Consider the following 23,030-nt stretch of genomic DNA (forward strand, 5'->3'; position numbering starts at 1 on the left):
AACAATGTGGAGGAAATGCGATATATTATATTTTCTTCCTCCATAGCCTAGTTTGTATATTGTGTTGAAGGCCTGATCAGTGAACATCGATTTATTTTACACAATGTAATGAATGATTCATTGTTATTTTATTTAACCAATGATTGATTGATTGATCGTGTTTATTAACAGTTTGCAGAATTACAGTACATTTCAAGCAGAGGGTCCACCGTTATATATACTGTATAGAGTTCAAATGGAGTGAAAAGTTTTTTTTTAAACCTAAACCGTAGTAAGGTAACCGTGTATATGATGACTTATTTTCTTCTTTTTTTTTGCATAGAAGTGTTTTGTAGCCTTGTAGGCCTATGTCTTTAAATGTTTGGATGAAGTGAAAATGACCCTGATGTAAACAAGTATTAATTAGTGCTTTTCTGGTTTTATCCTCTTAGCAGATTTTGTATTGACCTGTACCTTCCTTGATCTGTACTGCAAACTGTTAATAAAATGTTCAATCAATCAATCAAGCAAGCAAGCAATCAATCAATCAAACAGGTTTTTCGTTTGATCCATACTTTGGATCAGAAGGTGGCGGTAATTCACCAACAAGCTGGATGCAAACCACCGTAAAACAAAATGAAGAGAAGAAGAGAGAAAGCTGTATGTAATTTCTTATTTCCGTTTCCGTTGCGCGAAGTAGGAATTTTTGCATAATGTTTGGCGCGCCGCTCTGCAGCAGCTCTTTACTGTATATTTACTGTGTTGTTGTTCTTAAACAGAATGAAATACCGTCTTGAAGCAGCCGCGGCTTCAGGATAAATAAATGAAAAGTGTCGCGGCGACAGGTCTCCATGGTGTGGATGTGTGGGCTTCGATTTCACAAACAATATAATATTCATCAAGACAGGAGTGACAAAACAACGAGCCAACGCTCCCTGATCAAACAGTCTTTATTGCAGACCAGCTACAACTGCCAGCAATAACAACCTGAAGCCATGAACAGGAATACCAAACGAAATAAAAATCCGGTGAGTTGATTTAGGTTTGATTGATTGAAAATTGTATTAACAGTTTGCAGAATGGGTACAGTTCAAGGAACTGCTAAGTCGGATAAAACCAGAAAAAGCACTAAGAATTGTTTACAGGTCCTCCATTTTCAATTCATCAGAGGTACCATGCTTTCAGTAGCAGTCACGTTTTGAAAATCAAAGCCTTTCTTTTTTTTAACAATATATTTATCTTTTTTCTTTTTTTTGACAGACAATACAACAAAACAATACATAATACAGACAATACAATTACTTAAAATGAAAACAAACAAAAAACAAAACAATAACATACATATATAAGTACAGTATAATAAAATAAAATAATGGCACTTAGAATGGTAACAACAACAACAGAGTCCTTATGGCCACAAGACCAAACAGCTGCAGAGAATACAATTGGACAATTTCCACCATTAAATAAGATAAATCATTAACCGTAATATATTGGATAAACCTTCCCCATATCTTATCAAACATCTTCTGTTTATTCTTCAAAGTATAAGTGATTCTTTCCAGAGGAAGACACAATGATAACTCCCTAAACCACTGAGCAATACTGGGTTTGCCTATCTTTTTCCACGATAAGGCTATAGCCCTTTTGGCTTGTAGTAAACATAAATCCAGGAATCTTTGTTCGCTACTCTGAATCTTATGGCCAGGTGGGTAAAGACCTAATAGAAACAGTTTTGGGTCAAGCTCAATATCTATCGACAATATCTTCTGAATCTCCCTCCTCACTTCTTCCCAGAATTCTTTCACTCTTGGACATGCCCACAGACAATGGAAAAGTGTACCTTTTATCTTTACCACATCTGATACAAGTATCTGGAATATCTGCACTAAATTTATTTAATTTCTCTGGAGTGATATAAACCCTCATCAGCCAATTATATTGCAACAGTTTTAACCGAGTGTTACCCGTCTGGGATTGAGCATCCATACAGGCTGAGCTCCACTCTTCCAATGTCAATTCCTCTTGTAGATCAGCATTCCATGCATTATATTTGGATTCAGAGGATTCAGGAGAGAATTCTACTAACATAGAGTATAAATCAGAAATGATGCCCCTATTAAAGGGGTTTCTGATAAACTCTTTTTCTATTATTGACAGGGGAGGGAGTGTCAGAGAATTCACCTGTTTAACCCCTATAAAGCTTCTGAGTTGTAAATACTTAAATAAGTGTGTACGGGGTAAATTGTATTTAGCAGCTAGTTCATCAAAAGAGAATAGATTCCCCCTTTTGTCAAAAACATCCTTCCATTGTTTAATCCCTTGCTTGGCCCATATCTTGAAGCCCCCATCCGCCCTTCCTGGGGTGAAATATTCATTTCCCCAAATTGGGCTGAATCGAAAACTGGGTTGGATATCCAAAAGATAAAGTCTGACATCCTGCCAAACTTTAATCATGTTTTTAATAGGATTAGCTGTGTATTTTATCAGTTTTTTACTCGAATTAGAGTAAAGATATTCGGGCAGTGGGAGCTTCAAAGAGTATGATTCAATGTGGGGGATCCCTTCTCCGTATAATAGAACATTATAGTTCTCAACTGAGCTGCCCAATAGTACCATAACATATTAGGGCACTTTAGCCCTCCTCTATCATAAGGTAAATATAACAAAGATAAACGGAGCCTGGGGCGTCGGTTATTCCAAATAAAATTACGAAACAACTTTTCCATTTTAGTAAAAAAGCCGTCAGGAGGCGGCAAGGGGATATTCTGAAACAAATACAACAGTTTAGGAGTGCAGTACTTTCATCCGACGGAGCATTGGTCCGAACGACAACCTACCTCCTCCCTCACCCTAACCTCCCCCGTGGCAGACACCTAAACCTAACCGCAACGCCAACCCTCTCCCGACCCGCAGCGCACCTCGGAGCATTGCTCCTTCGGCGCAATGCTCTGTCGGATGATAGTATGCCTCCCACAGTTTAGGGAGTGTGTTCATTTTGAGGATATTTATTCTACCTATAAGAGAAATTGGAAGGCTCGACCATCTGTCCAGCGCTTCCGTAATAGACTATAATTGGGCTATAATTCTGATTTACCACATCTTCTAGTTTAGGGACAATCTGGATACCTAGATAGGTCAATTTGTCTACCGTTCTAAAGTGACTTTGATATATTTATTAACAGTTTGCAGAATTTACAGTACATTTAAAGCACAAACTCAATACAAAGACTGTTAACTGTGAGTGGACGACCCAATTAAGCATTACACTTGTTTACAACAGGGTCCACATTGTTCAATTCATCAAAACATTTAGAGACATACAATTAGATATTTCTATGTAGCTAAAGAACAGAACAGGAATTCATCATATAGGAAGCAAAAAGGGAAAAGATACATATACAGTGAGGGGAAATGGGGGGGGGGGGATTCAGATTTTACAGAGGCCAGTTTCGAATTGCAGCCATCCGTAGGTGCCCTTTGAGAGCGGTTTTGAAGGAGTCAAGGGATTCACATGTCTTAATGACTGTTGGTAGGGCGTTCCACATTTTGGTGGCATAGGAGCGAAAATAATTTAGTCTTGACTTGACTTGCGTAATTCGGCGGATTAGCCCTCTCTTTTGGGTTAAGGAGCATTATAGAAGATTTTGAATTGTTAACTTTATATCCGGATATACTGCCAAAATGCTTAATAAGCTCCATCAAAGCCTTTCTTAATGTTTGACTCGTTGGAGTGGACATGGTGGTTCTTAAACATGGTTCATCAAGGCGCAGCTGCAGCCTGTTTTACGCGGTCGCTACATTTACAATAAAAACGTACTAAATACTTAACGGAGGAAGCCGTTAAGTATTTTTAATCTATGTTTAACCGATTTGGAAGCTTGGATTCTTCTTGTTTATTTACCTACCGTTCATTGTACCGCCTCCCGATGTGCGGTTGGCTTGTGCCGGCTACGTGCCTGCCTCTGATCTGCTCTGTCATAGCTATAGCGCCACTAGCTAGCCAGATAGGCGGTACAATGAGGTGTCAATAAACAAGGAAGGAAAAGAAGAATCAAAGCGACCAAATCGGTCAAACAAAGCGGAATGTATAGGTACTTATAGTTCACAGATTCAAAGGAAAAAAAGTCGTCAAAGAGTGCAGACAGGCGTTATCCACAGTGTTTATGTTTTATTTATGTCCGCGTAGTCGCGTACCAGGTGTCAGGGTACTGCTGGAACAGGACCCCATGGTCTGGGTCGTCAAAAATGTCAGAAACTTCAGTACCATTGGGTTCTGCTTGGAGGGCTAGGTGGTTCTCAAACATCCAAATTGATCTGAGTCAGGATCCCTTGTGAGCTAGTGTCTGAGTGGGTCCCAGGATCGGTCCCCACCTCTGGTGTTGTGGGTGTAGACATGTTGTAGAATCGTACGCATTAGCTTCTTCTCAACTAAATACAATCGCTGGCCTCTCTCATAAACATGATTGTTCGACTCTGCTGTGATGACACGTAATGTCAAACATTAACAAGAGTTTCATGAGTTATTGTAGCCATGGTTCACATGACACTCGTAGCCCAAGATTGACATGTAGAGTTTTTCATCAGAATCGAAAAAAACTCTACGAGACAGGCTGGGATGGCTTAGGGTCGACGACAGAGTAGAGCATCTTGCAATGGGTCTGGTCCACAAGATTCGATACACCACCAAAGATACCCATGTACCTGTCTAAATACTTCCTTAATGTAAACGAAGTCTACACCCACAACACCAGAGGGTGCAACAAACCATGTACAACCCAGATTCGGCACAAACAAGGGACTAAATTATTTTGCTCCTATGCCACCAAAATGTGGAACGCCCTACCAACAGTCATTAAGACATGTGGATCCCTTGACTCCTTCAAAACCGCTCTCAAAGGGCACCTATGGAAGGCTGCAATTCGAAACTGGCCCCCGTAAAATCTGAATCCCCCCCACCCCCCTTTTCCCCATACTGTATGTTTCTTTTCCCTTTTTGCTTCCTTTATGATGAATTCCTGTTCTGTTCTTTAACTATATAGAAGTGTCTATTTGTACGTCTCTAAATGTTTTGATGAATTGAACAAGGTGGACCCTGTTGTAAACAAGTGTAATGCTTAATTGGGTCGTCCACTCACAGTTAACAGTCTTTGTATTGAGTTTGTGCTTGAAATGTACTGTAATTCTGCAAACTGTTAATACATATTTAAATAAAAAATTCAATCAATCAATCAATCAATCAAGAGTCTAAATCTTGGGCTATGACGCTGATGTGATGAGAACCATTGATTTACAAAAATGGTGTTCCCCCTCCCAACTGTATACTTTCCCCATTTTCAACAGTTTTTATTATATTGTGAATGATACTTGCTTTGGCAATGTAAATGTGTGTTTTCTCATGCCAATAGAATACCTAGTGGTATTCTAGTTTTTGGAGAACTTACCGGTACATTAATTTAATTGTTCTCTTTTCACCATACATAGATATGACTGAGACTACCTGGTTGGTTGTTGACTATGGTACATCTGATCTCAGGATAGACAGTCTAGTCTAAGCTAACTTCACGCATTCAACCATACATCGTTTAAGGTTTTATTTAGAAAATGAGGGAATTGAATCAGTCAGAATAAACACATTGGTTTATTAGGATGGATGGAGAGAAGGGGAAGAGGATACAAAGCACGAGTGACATGTAGATGCTGATGTGGCAGGTATACCTGGAGAAAGAGGAGGAGTTTGGGTGGAAAGCTATCAGTTACAATGGTACTTAAATCGAAGGGCAGGGCTGGATTAACACCTCTGAGGGGCCCTGGGCACTGAAGCTGGAAGACCCCCCCCTACACATGCACATGTGAATCTTTGTGCGCACAACATTTGGGGCAGTTTTATACTATTATATTTGGCCTATTCCCGGCCACCAACCCCGCTCCCAGAGTGACAGTCGGGCAGTAACAAGCACATTATTTTTTATTTGACCCACATAGTAAGCAAATGGGAGAATCCACCAGTGTATTTCATTTTATTTTTAATATATTTTTTATCCCACGATTTTGTAACCCATTTTTCACCCCTGTGTCAATCATCTAATGTGATCCTGGGCTCTACACACCCTCCACCAACCTAGTCCCCATATATGGGGAACAAGGAGAGCAACGGACTTGAACTCATGCTTCCTTCATGCCTGAGTGTCCAAGTTGCTCCTTTACACCTGACAGGGGGGAGTTTCCCTGGTTGGACGTAGCGCGTGGAAGGAACACGTTATTCCAACCAGTTCATTTCCCCTCCATCAGGTGCCCCGGCTGGCCAGGGGGAGGCAGTTTAGTGACCAGGATTCCACCAGTGTATTTCAGTGTTTTTACCTTTTTTGTCGAGCCACCTGACGCTAGTATGCATCCAGAATGAAAACAAAGCAATGCTGGATGGTGGACATCACGTCTTTTATTCCACCAGAATCGCCTCTCCACCTGACCTCACACAGCTAAGTGGGCCCACCCACCTTCAACAGCCAGTGTAGTGCATTGTTGCTGCTTTACACACAATTGCACTTTTCAGCTGCATTCTCAGCCAACAACCAAAACAAATTTTTCTTTTAGACACCATTTATTTAATTCTTATTAGTGGGGAAAACTTCTGTAGTTGTTTTATCGTGCTGTAATATGTCTCACAGGTCGCCACAGCAGGACAGAGGAATATATCATCATTTTTCTCCCCACCAAAACAAAAGGTAGGAAGAAATAGGGCTGTAACTATCAGTCATTTTCTTAGCAATTATTCTATCTGTTTACTTTTTGCTGAGTTTTTTGAGAATCATATTTTTATGTCATAAATAAATAAATAGATTTAAACCATATTTTATACTTTCACACAAATAACAGGCCCACAACAAGTCACATCGGGACCCGTGTGCTTGTAGATCTGCTATTTTTTGCTACGTTTATAAATAACTATTTTTTTTCTCACCTAAAATCTTATTTTATTCAAATTAATCTTTTTGTATAATCAATTAAATTGAGTACTACTACGATTAACTTTTGCACCCCTCTTCAATGTGTTGAACAATTAATCAAAACATACATGCATATTATCCAATACACTCTTCTAAAGGAGTTTCTAAGGAAAACAAAACTCATGTTTTCACTGTGTTGCTTTCAGGGCACACCATCTATCATCATCATACCAACATCCACTGCCACAGCACCTACCAAGACTGTACCTCAGAATAATAATGTTAAAACTTCCCTTTCCAAACAGCTTTCTTCCTCCCCACTGCAATCTCTGTCCCCATCCAAGACTAGAATCCTTGGGGACCTAGAGAATATCCCCCCTTCATCCCCTGACCTGATCTGTTCATCTCCTGACCTGATCCCAGACACCCCAGACATTCCACCCACTTGCACATCGACATCCAAAGGCGGAGGTCGGCAGCGCTGCCTCCAGTCCAGCAGAGATGCCTCTGTGCTGGGGAAGGTTGACAAGCTGTCCCCTGTCTGTCGGAGTTCACACAGAGAGAGGGGGGAAGAGCCAAGGTCTGGTTCAGTAAAGAGACTCTTCAGCCATCACGATGAATCCAACAATGCCAAGAAGAGATCCAGAACCGACAACGCACAACTGACCAGAACAACCTCGGACCCCAAAACGAATGGGCTGAAAGTAACCAGATCTGCCGTTACTTCCCTGAAAAAAACATGCTCCCCCAGAGACCATTTATTAAAAGACTGCCTGCAGTCGATTGGCCAGTCTGAGACATCACAAGGGTCAGCGTTCAGTTCGTCAAAAGCTAATCAACCGAAATGTGTTGACAGCAGAAAGCAAGTGATATCACTGAAGCCTGTTTCTGTGAGAAGGGTTTCCCTCCAGTCTTCCAAGGGCTCAAGTGAACAGGAGTGTGCATTTACTGTGATAACAGAACAGAAACCCACAGAGGAGAAAGCCAGTCTCCCAGCCTTAACACGACACACATCCACACACACTCTTGGCACTGCACCTGAGTCAGATACATGCACACTTTATGCTGCAGACAAGCACACACCTGCTATCTGCGCTGCCACTGTGGTGCCGCAGATGACGGGTTCAGAAGCGGAAGTCCAACGTCCTCCGGTAGATGGGAGGGCATCTCCAGGAGCAGTATCATCGGACAAAGACAGAGTTTCGGTGACATCAGTGGACCAAGGCACGGCCATGATATCATCCGACCACAATGGATTTGGAGGTATACCTTTACAATCTTATTGATATCAGACAGAGAAGCAAAGGAATTGGAAGTGCAAAAGCTCATTGATTCCTTTGCATACAACCTTTTCAACAAGTTAAAAAAACATTTTATTTTCAACAATGAATCTTTATGCAGTTATACATTAGGCTAATATCTTTCTATATTGCAGGAATTGAGACTTTGGATGACGGGTGGTTTGATGAGCCAATGGATCAGAGCACTGCCAATGTCCAAGTGGAGAAGTCCAAAACTGCACGGTGCGTGTGTGGGTGGAAACCTTTGACACTATTTCCAAGAGTGTAATCATTGAGCCAAATCATGGCACGGGACATTTTATATGGGCTGCTGTATAAAGCATACATTTAGTACAGTGTTTTGAAATCCTGGGCAGATTCTCAGTAAAATGTACGAATTCCTAATGGATTGTTCCTTATGCTGTCTCTTTTTCAAGATGTGAAAGAAAAGCTATTTGTTTATTTCATAAAAAGATATATTTTTTTACACGTGGTTACATTTGGCATTTGAACAATTTGTTGTAGTGTAATTAGTAATGCAGTGCGTTTTGTTCACAGCATATATGAGTGGCTTACATTTGGCTAAACTGCCAACAAAAGTCTATACTGTATATCGCACTGTATTTAAATGAAATAGTTGAATGTGACTTTTACTGTCTGCCCTTATATTTTAAAATATTATATTATATTATATAATATACAATATTATATTAAAAAAATTGGACACACCTGCCATTAAGGGTTAGAGAAATGTGTTTACTAGGAGAAGGTTCCAATTACGTACGTTAGACTCATTCCCTTCCTATCTCTCAGATTACAGGTGCTCATCGAAACTATTAACAGCCAATGTACACAGTGTACACAGTTTTATTAACTATTATAATTCTTTTACATAATAGGTAGGCCTAGTTAAACAACTAGTCGACTAGTAAACTAGGCAACTAGTCAACTAGTAAAAATCTAGTGAAAGCCCTAATATACGTATCTATCTCTGTCCCTATAGTAAAGTACCAGACCATGTGATACTGTGTGGAGGCCATAACAACCGCTACTGGGTTCTGGATGTGGAGGAGAAGCCCAGAGAGAAACGACTGACAATCACCTCTTCTAAAGCACTCCATCCCACTGAGACATGTCTGCTTAAAGATGGATGGTAATAGTGTGTTCTCAATCCGCTGTTTTCTCTCCCTTCTTTTAGAATTCTTCAGACTCACATGCTGAAAATGGCAGACCTACAAGCTCACAATGCATTGCATCGCATCCACGCTGCGTTGGGAAGTTATAGGTCGTCTATGTTGTGCTGCGTGACAAAATAGTCTGGGTTTATTCACATCACATGCATGTATTCCATGTTGACTGTCAGACTGCCTCTACTAACTACATATGTCTATTCACTGTTTGCCATGCAGTTCAATTGCACAAATCCAATCTCTCTGTGACTCCAGGGAAACAAGTCCAGTCTCTTGTGGCAGTGTGGTACATCTGGAGGGCCGTTGTGATGCTGGTTCCTGGCTGGTGGACAGGGAACAAGGATTTCTGGTTCTGCTTCCTGATTACCTGATCTCTGGAACCAGCGTTGCTAACTCCATCCGCTGCATGAGGCGTGCTGTGCTTTCTGAAATGTTCAAGGTAAATGGACACCATGAGTAGTATCCACGGTGTGCGCCTATAAAATGATGTGACATTTTCAACTATGACTGAACTTTCATGTGCTAAAGTTTCACATTCACTTTTTATCTCACCAGTTTGACTTTGATTGGTCTAATAATATACTTTACAAACATAGATACACACATACACTGTATCATACAGACGTAAAAAACACAGGTTAAAACTAAGCAGTTTATGAATGTAACCAATTTGTGGGAAGCTTCCACAACAATTAATTCCGTCTCTAATGCACCTGTAAAATTGTGATCATGTGAAAAATAAAGTTGATGTCTAGCTGCTATCCTAGTTAGTCAACTACACATTAGCATCATAATTCTTGTACTACAATTATTTCAGATTTTGTTTATAGTAAAGAGGAGAATACTTTATTTTGTATAAGTAGTACTCTATATACTGAACCAAATTAGTACGTAGATTTACCTTTTTGTAAATCTAGTTGGTTCCTTTTCTGTCCATGTCAGAGTTTTGACGGTGGTTCGAAGCAGATGCTGAACGGTACCATGGTCCATGAAGTATTCCAGAAGGCTGCAGTGGCTAAAGACTTCTCCACAGAGACGTTGGCACGCCTTGCAGATGAAGCACTGCACAGCCCTCAGCACCTCGGAACTATGTAAGTGTATGTCTGTCCGTGTTTGTGTACAGTATGTGTCTCTTGTGCACATTATGTGTCTGGTAGACTAGTCTCGCCTGGCCAGACTGTTGCCTCTCGCAATTTTCAAATGCTTCCTTCATGGAGAATGGAAGCTCTTTCCAATGAGTAAGCGATAAAGTGGATGTGATGCATCCCCTCACTCGGTGCAGCAGCCAAAACTAGTTCTACTCTAAGCAAAACGGCTTGTTGAATGATTGTTCTTCTGTCACTGGTTTAGTTGGCGTTATCTCTTCTTTCACTGCATTTTTCAGTGTGTGTTCTTCTTTCACTATGTTTTGTCGCTGTTAATTCCATGGTACTTTTATCTGTTCAGCGCACACATAAATATGAATCTCCCACTCGTATGACCCTATGCCTCCGTCTCGGTTGTGTTTTCAATGGGACTACAGTTCTGTAAGCGCCACTATCATTCCGGTCTGAGCAGCAGAGAGTGAGACGGCTTCCGTTATTCTGCTCTTGGGAGCTGTAGTTCTAGACCAGGGGTGCCCATTACGTCGATCGCGGTCGACCAGTCGATCGCAAGCGCTGCGCAGGTAGACCGCTTGGCCCTGCCATGAAAAAATAAAAAATAAAAAAAATAAACAATCCTCGCCTCGGGCAGGCGGCGGCGGCTTTAAAACCCCCCACAATGCAGTGCCTTGTTTTCAAGTGTGGGGAACAAACAAACAAATTAAAAGGATATCTATCCATCATTGTTTATATAGCAAGATGCGCGCGGCAAAGAAGCCTATAAAACATATCACTTCCATGCAGAGTGGGAATAAGATTATTTTTTCACGATGTCACATTGCAAGTCCAACTTCGTTTGCCTTACTCGAGCCCATCGCTACATTCATGTGCTTCCCATTCAGAAGCTGATGTTGATTCCATTGCCTCGAAAATAGCAACACTTTTTAACATGAACTCTTCTGCGTTGGAGAATGAGATCATGGCGCTGCAGGCTGACATACAGTTAAAGTTGCGCGCCCGCGATGGAGGGTTTTGGAACTTACTCGTGGAGGAAAAGTATCCAAAAATCAGGACTTGTGCAGTCTCGCTCCACATATTTATGTGAATCAGCGTTTTCCCACATGAAGATAATTAAGTCCAAATATCGTTCCACGTTGACGGACGATCATTTGGAGGCCTGTTTAAGACTAGCTGTCAGCAGTGACTGTCCGGATTACGCAGCGCTGACGGACTCCATTCAGTGAAGGCTGCAAGCAGTCATCTGATTAAAGGGATAGTTCAGATTTTTTTAACTTAAATTGTATGAAATACTTCCCATTAATATAGTGGTTGCAACTGTATTAATTGATTGCCAGAGTCCTGTGGTGGGAGTTCTGCTCTGGTTGAGTTGAGTGTTGCATTATTCCTTCATGTGATTGTGTATGCTTTTTATGTGTGATACTTTTAATATTTGTAACATTTTATGAGCAATATAATATGTTATTACAAATTGAAATTGATTGACGTTATTACAAAGAGTAACTTTAACAAAAAATCTCTTCTTTGCAATGTGGGGTAACTGAAAAGGTAAATAAATAGAATAGTATTTTAAGCAATGGGATAATATTTTTTTGGTTGGTAGATCACCTTGAGCTGGCAATTTTAAAAGTAGACCTCAAGTCAAAAAAGTGTGGGCACCCCTGTTCTAGACTATATAGCATTCGGAGATTGTGGAATAGTTGTCTGGCTACACAAGACTACTCTACTGGAGACACGGTCTTGGTTAGCTGAGCGGGATCTGGACAGCCCACATGACCTGGGACAAATGTAAGTTGGTGTGTCTCTATTTAGTGACGGATCAGCAGTATAATAAATGGGTGCATTACACCAGTGGTTCCCCAAACATTTCAGGTCGAAAAAAGAGATATTAGACGTTTGCCTAGTGAAAACGGCAGATCTACACACACAACCCGCCGCTTCACTTCAAGTTTGTAGAGCAGCTATTTTCACTACTTCTTCATTATTCTTTTTATTTATGGAATTTCTTAGATAATTTTCTTTGTTTTTAAAATGATTGTACTTTTTTACACAAAAAACAAACAAAAAAATATATACATGTTTTTTTTGTTTTGTTTTTAAGTAGGAAAAGAAAATGCGACTTTTACTCGAATTGTGACCCATAAAAATTAGGAAACATCTGTTTCTGACTGTCACTGCAGGTGCGCGCCTGCACGGTTAACACATTCCCTCCCATTCACTAGTTTGATTAAGAAGATAGTGTTCATATTGTTTTCATTAGATATGTGCATTCTTGGCTACACATCTTGAAATAGAGAGCAATGGTACTTGCTGTTTGCGGTCTGAAGTCTGCATCAATCTCAACAGGGATTTGGCCTAACAAAATAATACTTTGGTCTCCGGTTGCGCGACCCAGATGATTTTATTGGCATTTGGTGAAAAAAAGAAAAGTCAGACCAAAAAGGTCTTTATATATGGATATATATGCAGCCCAACAAAACGTACACCTGCCCAAAGCCAAAGTAGCCCAGAACAAAAAGGAGGAGTTGTTTAACGACGTACTCTACTTACTACGAGAGAGAAAATTCGGCATGGGATCCTGGTGGATCCCATCTGCTGACTAAGTTCAGTTGACGTTAATGTGTAGTGTGTGTGTGTGTGAGCTAGCTAGCTAACGTTAGATATGTTTTTTGTCTTTTAACCTGTAGCACTAGCTAGCTATACTCTGGCAAATATTGAAGTTATTCCATCATTAGAATCCATTGCCGTAGGGGATAATAAAAAAGAAAAATCCTTGCTACCCATCCTTCCCACAAAATTCCCTACCTACTCAGCCCAAAAATGACAGCCAACCATAGACCAAAGTAATATTTTGTTAGGCCTACATAAATGCCATGAATGCCATATATATATATATATATATATATATATATATATTGTTTTTTACTTTAATCCTTTATTAATGCTTGAAATTCTGAAATGAGTAGCACTGTTTATTGAGTTGACATTTGTCTGGTTTTCTCTCCAGGTACAGTTTGGGTTTGAGTCAGGAAGAGATGAAGCAGGAGCTGAGTGATTATCTACCCTCCCTCCAAGACTGGGCAAATGAATACCTCAGATCTTCAAACCCCAAACAAATCGGTTTCAAACTGTATGTCACTCACACACACACACACACACGCGCATGTTGACTAAATGATTTCGCATTTCAAAATCAAAGATGGTTAATAGAACGAACCAATGCAATTGATTATTAAAATAATTTCATATTATAATGTTATAATCGAGTAGCATAAGTGGACAGTGAGGTGGTCAAATAGGGCGACAGTTAACCATTTTCAACCTGACACGCCTATTTTGGGCATGTTATTATCTATAAATGCGCCACGTCTCTTTGTATATGTACGTGTGTACGTCTGTAATCCACGTAACTGGAGAACCTCTCGCCCCACCGACTTCAAATTTGACACACTGCCAAAATGTTTGAGAACCACTTCTTTCTTTCGTGTATCATCAGATGGCCAACTCGGTGTCATGCAGCCATGCCCTCGTCTCCGGTCCTAAGTAAAAAAGGCCAGCTTCTGAGGGTGGGCTGTATATAGGGGGCAACCTGTGATTATGTGCTCGGCAGTCTGTTCAGGCTCGCCACAGTTGCATGGCGCACTGTCCGATTAGCCCCACTTCTTCATAGATGACTTGAAGCGTCCCACGCCACAGCGCAGACGGTTCAGCGAGGTCCATAGATGGCGTGGCATGTCTTCTCCTTTTACGCCACCGGCTGGGTCCCGGATGTATCGTTGGATCCGGGAGGCCCCGGCCGTCTCCCACGACTGTTTCCAGGATGCTGCCAGCCAAGCGTCTCTGGACAAGTACTGATGCTACAGGAATCGACTGTAGCATCTCGCCTTGTAAGGATGGCGAGACTTGAGCCTGCATGGTGGTGCCGGTGTTGTTGTGGCTTTGTGCAGTATGTGCCAGTCATACTTCTGGGCTTTTCTTGCCAGGGCTAGCGTAGCCGCATAGCCGCATAGATAGATGTTGTATCCGGTAGGTCATGAATGTAGATGTTAAACAACATTGGTGAGAGGGCAGAGCCTTGAGGGACACTGTTCTTCAACCTTCTGAGCCTGCTGGTCTGGCCAGGATGAAGCTACAGACCAGCTGATTGAGGTAATTCCTGTAATCGGTCCTTCCTTCCACATCTTCCAGTCCTAGCAGCGGAGAAGCTCCAAGCCGGGGGAAGGACAACTCGACTGTGTCGGTGACGGTGACTGAATTGGCGGACATCGAGGAGAACGTGTGGTCACCACGGTTCGGCCTGAAGGGGAAGATAGACTTGACGGCGCGAGTTCGACTCCAGAGACCAGGCAGAGGTATAGCCCAGAATAGGACCATGGCCCTAGAGCTGAAAACTGGGAAAGAGACCAACTCTATAGAGCACCGTAGTCAGGTAGGTAGTGGTACACAGGAAAAATACACCCAAACGTGTCCGCATCCTTACACTTATACAAGTTAAATTAACTGGATACATTTTCTTAGCTGTGCATTGGCACTGCCCTCACGATTCAATTCAATTATGATTCACCAGGTAACAATTAAATTCTATGATGCATTATGATGCTTCACACTTTTCTATATTGCTGCACAACATGGGCTAATCTTTCAGTCAATACAAGCAGTGTATTTTATTTATAATTATATTATAAATAATATCATATACATACAGTATTACAATTGTATTGTAATTGTATATTATATTTATTTAGGCTATAATCGATTGTTACTTTCCTGCATCGATGCAGAATCGTGCACGGCCGAAACACGATGCATTGCTGAAATGATTATATTTGACACCACTACTCTCAGACACAGAAACTTTAGATATCTAAAGACATCATACATTATTTGACATGAATAAGCATACAGACGTAACATACATCGTCAACATTGTCATCTGATCTTTCCATCAGCAATTTATAGTTCTGTCTCCAGAAAGTACAGATAGATATTTATATATTTTGTTCACATTAGGTACTTATTTTGTACACTTGAGTGTAGAGAGGCTAGAGCTGACTTTATAAACATCCACATTTCTCTGCTAATGCTGTCTTTGTGTGCATGTAGGTGATCCTGTACACTTTGATGGGCATGGAGAGAAACATATCCGCTGAGGCTGGCTTCCTGCTGTATCTTAAGACTGGCAACGTGCACCCGGTAGTAGCAAGCCATATGGACCGCAGAGGTATAGTACACACGTACTGTAGTAGCTACTAGCTAAATTCACTCCCTCTAAATCCCACATACATACACATACATGCGTTTCATACAAAAGGCTAATGCTGTTATATTATAAACAGCATTTAAATATTTGAGGGTTTAAATGTAGGTCACCAAAATCAACTATGACTTCTCACTTTTCTATAGTTTAATTTAATTGGATAATAATAATAATATCTCAAACTTATAAAGCCAAAATAATGGCTTTAATGCTGTCATCCATAGATTTTGTATTCTTCTTCCTCTATCTATCCATCTACCAAACCTCTCTGTTTCCATCTATCCATCTACCAAACCTCTGTTTCCATCTATCCATCTACCAAACCTCTGTTTACATCAATCCATCTACCAAACCTGTTTACATCAATCCATCTACCAAACCTCTGTTTACATCGAACCGTCTGTGTTTACATCATCAGAGTTGTTGAAGCTGAGGAACATGATGGCCCATCACCTAGGCAACACTGTGGAGAAGGGACCAGAGCACAGCCGTCTGACTAGACTCCCTGACATCCTGACAGACAGACAGACCTGCCTTTGGTGCCCTCAGAGGAGAAACTGTGCTTTATATGAGAGGTACACCATGAGAACCTGAAGCCTAATTGATACTTAGTCATAGAACAGTGTTAAAAACAAAAAAAGCTTAAATTAAATTGGACTTAAAGGAGAACCACACATGTTCTACTTGACCTATCTGCCTGTGTCAATGCAAGTTTAGGAATGAAATACTGTATATGACAGCGATTTCCAAAGAATGGTGCATGCCGGTGATGCCTTCTAACATGAGCTAAACTACAGAGCTTGACTTGGTACAAAGAAATATAATAAGAAGGAGAAGAAGCTGGAGCAGCTCAGACAATTTTAGCCTTTTATTTAGGTGCTAGTATAACAAGAAATGACACCTAAAAAAGGCTTAAATTGTCCGAGCTGCTCCGGCGTCTTCCCAAAACATTAAAAACCCTCAAACCACATTTGACAATGGAATGGGCCTTTACTGGGCGGGAGAGGAGGTGGGAGTGGGTTGGCCAGCTAATTTATATACATTGTGGGTTTTCTTTTACTTAAGATTTTAAACATCTTTTAACTTATAGTTTTTCACTGCATTCTATTTGTGCTGATATAATGTTTATTATATATTCATCATGCTATTTTCTTTTTTACTGACGAATCTGTATGAATGTATGGCAACTGGAGCTGTTGGAACAGAACAAAGTTCCTTGGGGATTAATATCCATTTATCTATCTTTACCAGTCATTGGCATGAGAAACTAAATGACAACATTCATTTAAATGACCTCTCAGGGTGGTGAACGGCGGATCTCCAGACAACCTCTCGTCAGATTTCGTGCGTGACTTTGTGCTTCAAGAGACGGGTCACCTGACCCCGCTGCACCTGAACTACTTCTCTTTTTGGCTGCTGCTCTGCTGCCTAGAGACCGTTACCATGGAGAACAAGAATGGCCGCAAGCACGTGTGGCTGCAGACTGCTGAGGAGAGGTCAGAGCCCGGATCACACAGTCGCATGATAACATGCAAGGGATAATGAATGGCTAGGTGGTGGTTATTGTTGATAAATAAATCAGACGGGTTGATTTATTCATTGCGATCAACAATGACCATCTAGCCATTCATTATCCTGCTTATTACACGGCTACGTAATGCATACATTAAACAACGTTTAGTTGTAAATGTTGGATACAGCATAAAATCCAAGCAGCGCAGCCAGGTGCTCTGAGTCTTTGAATAGACAGCGGTCTGTTATGAGGAAATAACACACCGCTGAATTCAGTGATTGACCAATCAGAATCAAGCATTCAACCTGGATGAATGCTTGATTCTGAATATGAACACTACTGGAGTTGTGTTGTGAGCCGAACTGTTGCACTGCACTGACTATCTTTGTTTTTACTGTGAGCAATTAACCTATTTAGGCCTGAGGCCGATTCTACAAATGTCTTCTAATACTGTTTTATGAAAAAAAAAAACATACTATATCAGTGGCTCAAACGTTTTCATGTCAAGGACCCCCCAAATTATATGTATTTGGCCGACGACCCAATCTCAAAATATGTTGTTCCAGGGACACCAAAAGCAAAGATTTGAGTTAAAAATGTCCAATAAAGAATATACAGATATTCAAAGATTTTTCTCGTTTTTTTCTTAGTTAACTGCCACTGGGTGGCAATAGAGGGTAGTTAGCTGTTTTCACATGGGGGCTGCCCTAGAATACTGTTTAGAGCATATGCCTTTCATGAAATTCATGCGGAAGGTTGTAGGTTGGAACCCTGCCTGGGGTCGATGTCAGCAAGGGCATGCGGTCGCAACGGGTTCCTAACGCCAATTCAAGGTTCAGACCTGATCACTATTCATCATCAAAATGATTCATCTCAAAATGTCAATGTAGTATGTACTGCACATAATTAGTGTAATTAATAGAATACTCTGAGTTTGCAATACATTTTCAGTGTCAGTTACTTTTTGATTTTCTTCTACCAAAATATGAAGTATAACTCGGTTTTCAGCAAATTGTCAGTTTGCAATGTGTGGCGTTGTTAACTAGGCAAACGAGGCTCACTAAAGCAATACAGTTGGACATTGGCTGATCTATGGTTCTATCTGGTACTTTTTTGCCAGGGAGAAGAGTGGGGGCTGTGCTGGGAACCTGGAGCTCTTGGGCCCAGTCATGGTTCAGTCACCAGAGGTTTTCCTCCATCACTTCCAGCGACGGGCCACAGCCTCACAGCAGGGGGTCAACAGTGGTTTTGCCGAGGGGGACCGCGTTGTCGTCAGCGACCAGGAGGGTCGTCTGATCGCCGTGGCATCAGGATACCTGTGTGCAGTCAGCGGAACCTCCATCAGCTGCACTCTGGATAAGTGAGTATGAACACACACTCACACAGACACTGGTTTATCAAATACACTTTCCGAAAATGGCTGTTATTACATTTTTATATTGTCTTAACCAGAGCTGCCATGTCTCACCCTTTGAGTGTGACAGTCACGCAATTTAACCCTTTACCACGCACCACGCCACACATGCCATTTCACACGCATTATAATGATAAATAACAATTTTCTCTGCGGCTCCGCCGCATAATAATAACGCACGCTCATGTAAACGGTAAAATAGCCGATCTGCATGCAGCGCTGATATATGCAGGAGGTTAAACAGTGGACCAAATCGTCAGCAGGGTCCCTGACTGTGTGACGCATGGAAATGAGCCATGCGGAGTTTAACATCGCTTAGAAATATTTTTCATGGAAGACAATATAGCCCCCACAAGTTACAACAAGTGAGTAAGTGACCTGTGACTATCTCTCTTCTATACTGGTGTGTGGCGTCTCTTGCGTGATATGAGAAAGTGGAACGGTGCCATAGCCCATGCACATTATAGGGACAAAGTTGTGTGTGTGTGTGTGTGTGTGTGTGAAGTGAAGGGGGAGGGGCCGCATCGCGACTTGTTTCTGTTCATAGAGAGAGAGAGCCCACAGGCACAGATGTGTTTGAACTAAGAAAATGTAAAAATAAGGAATTTCCCACATTCCAGTTTTCTGACATATTCCCCAATTTCCACTGAGATTATGGGGTGAATGAATGTGGCCAGACCCATCTTCTCTTTCTGTCATAGTGACATTGTCCTGCATCAGATCATGTCCAAATCAGGTTCTCCAATCTCCAGTAGCCTCTTCAGTTTTTTGAAGATGTTTTGAGTGGTGCAACCACTCCCTTACGGAGCTATGTGTGTGGCTGGCTGGGTCTGAGCACTATGTGTGTGGCTTGCTGGCTGGCTGGGTCTGAGCACTATGTGTGTGGCTTGCTGGCTGGCTGGGTCTGAGCACTATGTGTGTGGCGTGCTGGCTGGCTGGGTCTGAGCACTGTGTGTGGCTGGCTGGCTGGCTGGCTGGGTCTGAGTACTATGTGTGTGGCTTGCTGGCTGGCTGGCTGGGTCTGAGGAGCATAGATAGATAGATAGATAGATAGATATCTTTTTCATTTCTACTTTAAGCATGAGGAGGCTGTCAGTGCAGGGAGAGCAGCTGGCATGGAGGTGAAGACATCAGTGTTAAGGTTAAATATCAACGTTAAAACGGGCCAAATCGACATTAAAAAAGCCATTTTTTTTCGCCACCGCCCTTCGGACGGCGTCGAACACATTAAGACACTAGAGTCTCACTCTTGACATTTTCTGAAATATAGCAGCCCTGTCTTAATGTGTGTTGCAGAGACTTGTCTAAGTACAGTGGTGTTTTATTTCGGTTGGACCTTGATGAGGGAGTGATTGGCCTCAGTACTCACCTCACTAATCTCTCCAGACTGATGGAAGACAGTCAGGACAGGTATGTCAATTCTTAAATGATAACAAGCCGTAACATTTACAATATTATATGCTAGCAAAACATAATGGTACACAGGATGATATGATGAGAAGCTATATACCGTAGTATGAGTTCATTAGCTATGATAAAGTATACAGTATTTTGCAGTAGTTAGCTATGATGTTAAAATATATACAGCATTATGTGTTAATTAGCTATGATGGTAAAGTATATACAGCATTATGAGATGCAATACTGGGGAATTATGAGTTTGGTATAGTTCACATATTGTGACATCACCGTATATTGTCCAATGAGGGCAAAAAGGTGCCTTCAATTAGAAGAGGAAAACATGGTAATATGTGGTAGTAGTAGCAATTGATTGATCTTTGTTTGAAACCGTATAAGCAGTAATCATCTGTTTTGAGACTGTATATCCAGTAATCATCTATATTTTTGCTTCTGTTTTGGAACTGTATATCCAGTAATCGTCTGAGGGAGCTGATCATTGACCTCCGTGCTCCAGAGTTCATCTCTAGACTCAGCGATGTTCTGCCCACAGACGCCAAAGACACCATCGCCAACATGCTCAAGGGTTAGTTAGCACTCTACTGTCATGTACCAAAGCAGGGCAAAGATCATCATTGTCTTTATACTCTGTTCACTAATATAGCGTATATTCTCTTTTCTTGTATGCGCTATTGTAGTTTGTTTTGTCTACAGAGGGTAGAGAGGGTTGTAAGTCAATCTCCAAATTTCACCACCTAGTGTCCCGTTTCCGAATAAACTCCACACTACAGCTCACAAAAGGCTTGCAAACATGCAATAATAATATATTTCATGTTTGTAAGCCGTTTAGTGTTCCTATGCTTTTATTTAAGGTGCTGCACCCCTTTTTTGGGCCAGTTTGGAAGGAAAAAACAATGCACTACCCTAGGGAGGCAAAACTCTGCACTACCCTGGCGCAGATGTAGCCAAGAGAGAGGATTTGCAGAGCACCTAAACAATTGCCATGTGTTTAACAGTGAGAAACCGAGAGCATTAATATTGCCCTAAGATCCAGTGACCCAGTACATTTCCTTCATTCAAAGTGCTTTACATAAGGCATAAATAGGTATTCAAAATCTAGTATGGGGGTAGTGTTCTCCATTGAAACCAAAAGTACACACCTTAAAATGTACCATGTATGTATCAGAATTCTGAAAGAAAAGGCAGTGAAGAAAATGTTTTTAGCTTGGATCACATTCTGTCTTGTTAATATCACTGCACCTCTGTTGACTGACTGTTGTCTTTTTTTCCTCCTCATTTTGTTTGTGTGTGCGTGCATGTGTGTGTGTGACTAGGTCTCAACAAGCCCCAGAAACAGGCTATGAAGAAGGTGCTACTGTCTAAAGACTACACACTGATTGTTGGCATGCCTGGCACAGGAAAAACCACAACCATCTGCACCCTGGTGAGGAATAATCTCCCAAGGACAAACAGCTGATGGGAAAAGAAAATGAAGAATACTCACTCAGGAAAGGTCACAAAATAGACTGCTGGTCTGTTCCCGGGCGGACTGGCATAAAATATGTGGGCAATATCTATCACCTCACAACTAGGGTTGGGATTCGTTAGGATTTTAACGGTTCCGGATCCTTACCGGATCCCTCTTAACGGTTCCTAACGGTTCCCTTAACGGATCGTAATATTATTCCCCCCCCCCCTTGTTTCTGACATACATTAAGCTTATATTATAACTAACTAACCTAACCAAGTACATAATAAACACAAATTAAATTATTGATCTATGGAGGTATATATGCACCTGGCTGGGCTCTCAACAGTTGCGCGATTAATTTAGAGCCAAATCAAAAGCAGTTGAGTTGCTTATAAGTTGTAAAAAAATAAGTGCAGACAAATTGATTTTTATTTAATTTAATTTTTATTCATGTCAACCAGTCCTGCATCATCCTCGTCCCCCGCCGGCTGTGGTGGAACTGCGGGGAGTGGTGGCTTTCCGCAGGCTCTCAAACACGATGTACCTAGATTAATCTTGTGAGTCGTGGACTCGTGTAGGCAGGTATATTGATTTTGAGATGTTTCCTCAATGTGGACGTGCAACTGGTGGTGCACGTTGCAACAACCTTTGCAGGGAACTCATCGCATTTATTGCACTTTGCGTGCTCAGCCTCAGTCATTTCCCTCTCTGTTAACCACACAAGCTCCGCGGCAGTGACCGGTCGCTGAATGCACAGAACAGTGGTATCCTCCCCGATCCCACTCACTCATGTAGGTGGGGTGAAGTCACCCTAGTAACATGCACAGACACAGCGGAGCTAAATGACGACTGATGAGAACCGTTTGGGGAACCGTTAATAAAAAAACGATCCGCAATGTCGGAACCGGGTCTGAAACGGACCCGGTTCCGAATCCCAACCCTACTCACAACCCCCCTCTTATTATGGGGCGGCAGTGGCTCAGGGGTAGAGTGGCCGGTAGAATGGCTGTGAGGTTATTGTTATAGTTAAGTGTCCTTGAGCAAGGCTCTGAACCCCTAATTGCTCCAGATGTGCAGGTTGGTGCATGGCATGGTTTCCTCCACCCTCAGTGTGTGAATGTAATGAACAATCTATGTAAAGCGCTTTGGATAAAAGAGCTATATAAATGCACAATCTATCATTTAGCACTCTCTTGCTGATTGTGTATTCCTCTCAGGTTCGTATCCTACACGCCTGTGGCTTCAGTGTCTTGCTGACCAGCTACACACACTCTGCTGTTGACAACATCCTGTTGAAGCTCAAACGTCATCGTGTGGGCTTCCTGCGTCTTGGACGGGGTCAGAAGGTATACCATACTCAGACTTTGAGGCTCTGTCTTGTTTGAAAGTTACCTTTAAAAAAAAATGAAATATGGCCATTTAGTACTGTCTCATTACATCAAGTAACATTGGATACATGATCGTTAGATTCTTTGCTTCGT

At 41.5% G+C, this 23,030-nt stretch overlaps 1 protein-coding gene across 1 annotated transcript in view; it reads left to right on the plus strand.

Moving 5' to 3' along the window:
• Window positions 1-787: 787 nt before the first annotated feature.
• The window catches only part of dna2 (DNA replication helicase/nuclease 2), a gene marked incomplete at its 3' end in the record, with an annotated part of 32,381 nt that continues 10,138 nt past the window's right edge, over window positions 788-23,030 (plus strand). The window contains exons 1-17 of the mRNA XM_083759343.1: window positions 788-1,007; window positions 6,648-6,704; window positions 7,133-8,189; window positions 8,362-8,449; window positions 9,210-9,359; window positions 9,652-9,835; window positions 10,339-10,487; window positions 13,504-13,626; window positions 14,685-14,925; window positions 15,600-15,717; window positions 16,172-16,328; window positions 17,055-17,249; window positions 18,387-18,626; window positions 19,977-20,090; window positions 20,555-20,664; window positions 21,413-21,522; window positions 22,767-22,895. Coding sequence (XP_083615469.1) covers window positions 975-1,007; window positions 6,648-6,704; window positions 7,133-8,189; window positions 8,362-8,449; window positions 9,210-9,359; window positions 9,652-9,835; window positions 10,339-10,487; window positions 13,504-13,626; window positions 14,685-14,925; window positions 15,600-15,717; window positions 16,172-16,328; window positions 17,055-17,249; window positions 18,387-18,626; window positions 19,977-20,090; window positions 20,555-20,664; window positions 21,413-21,522; window positions 22,767-22,895 — 3,255 coding nt within the window. The 5' untranslated portion in view covers window positions 788-974. The remainder of the gene's footprint in view (window positions 1,008-6,647; window positions 6,705-7,132; window positions 8,190-8,361; window positions 8,450-9,209; window positions 9,360-9,651; window positions 9,836-10,338; window positions 10,488-13,503; window positions 13,627-14,684; window positions 14,926-15,599; window positions 15,718-16,171; window positions 16,329-17,054; window positions 17,250-18,386; window positions 18,627-19,976; window positions 20,091-20,554; window positions 20,665-21,412; window positions 21,523-22,766; window positions 22,896-23,030) is intronic.

Source organism: Protomyctophum parallelum (genome assembly GCF_964188405.1).
Source record: "Protomyctophum parallelum genome assembly, chromosome: 2".
Classification (NCBI taxonomy): domain Eukaryota; kingdom Metazoa; phylum Chordata; class Actinopteri; order Myctophiformes; family Myctophidae; genus Protomyctophum; species Protomyctophum parallelum.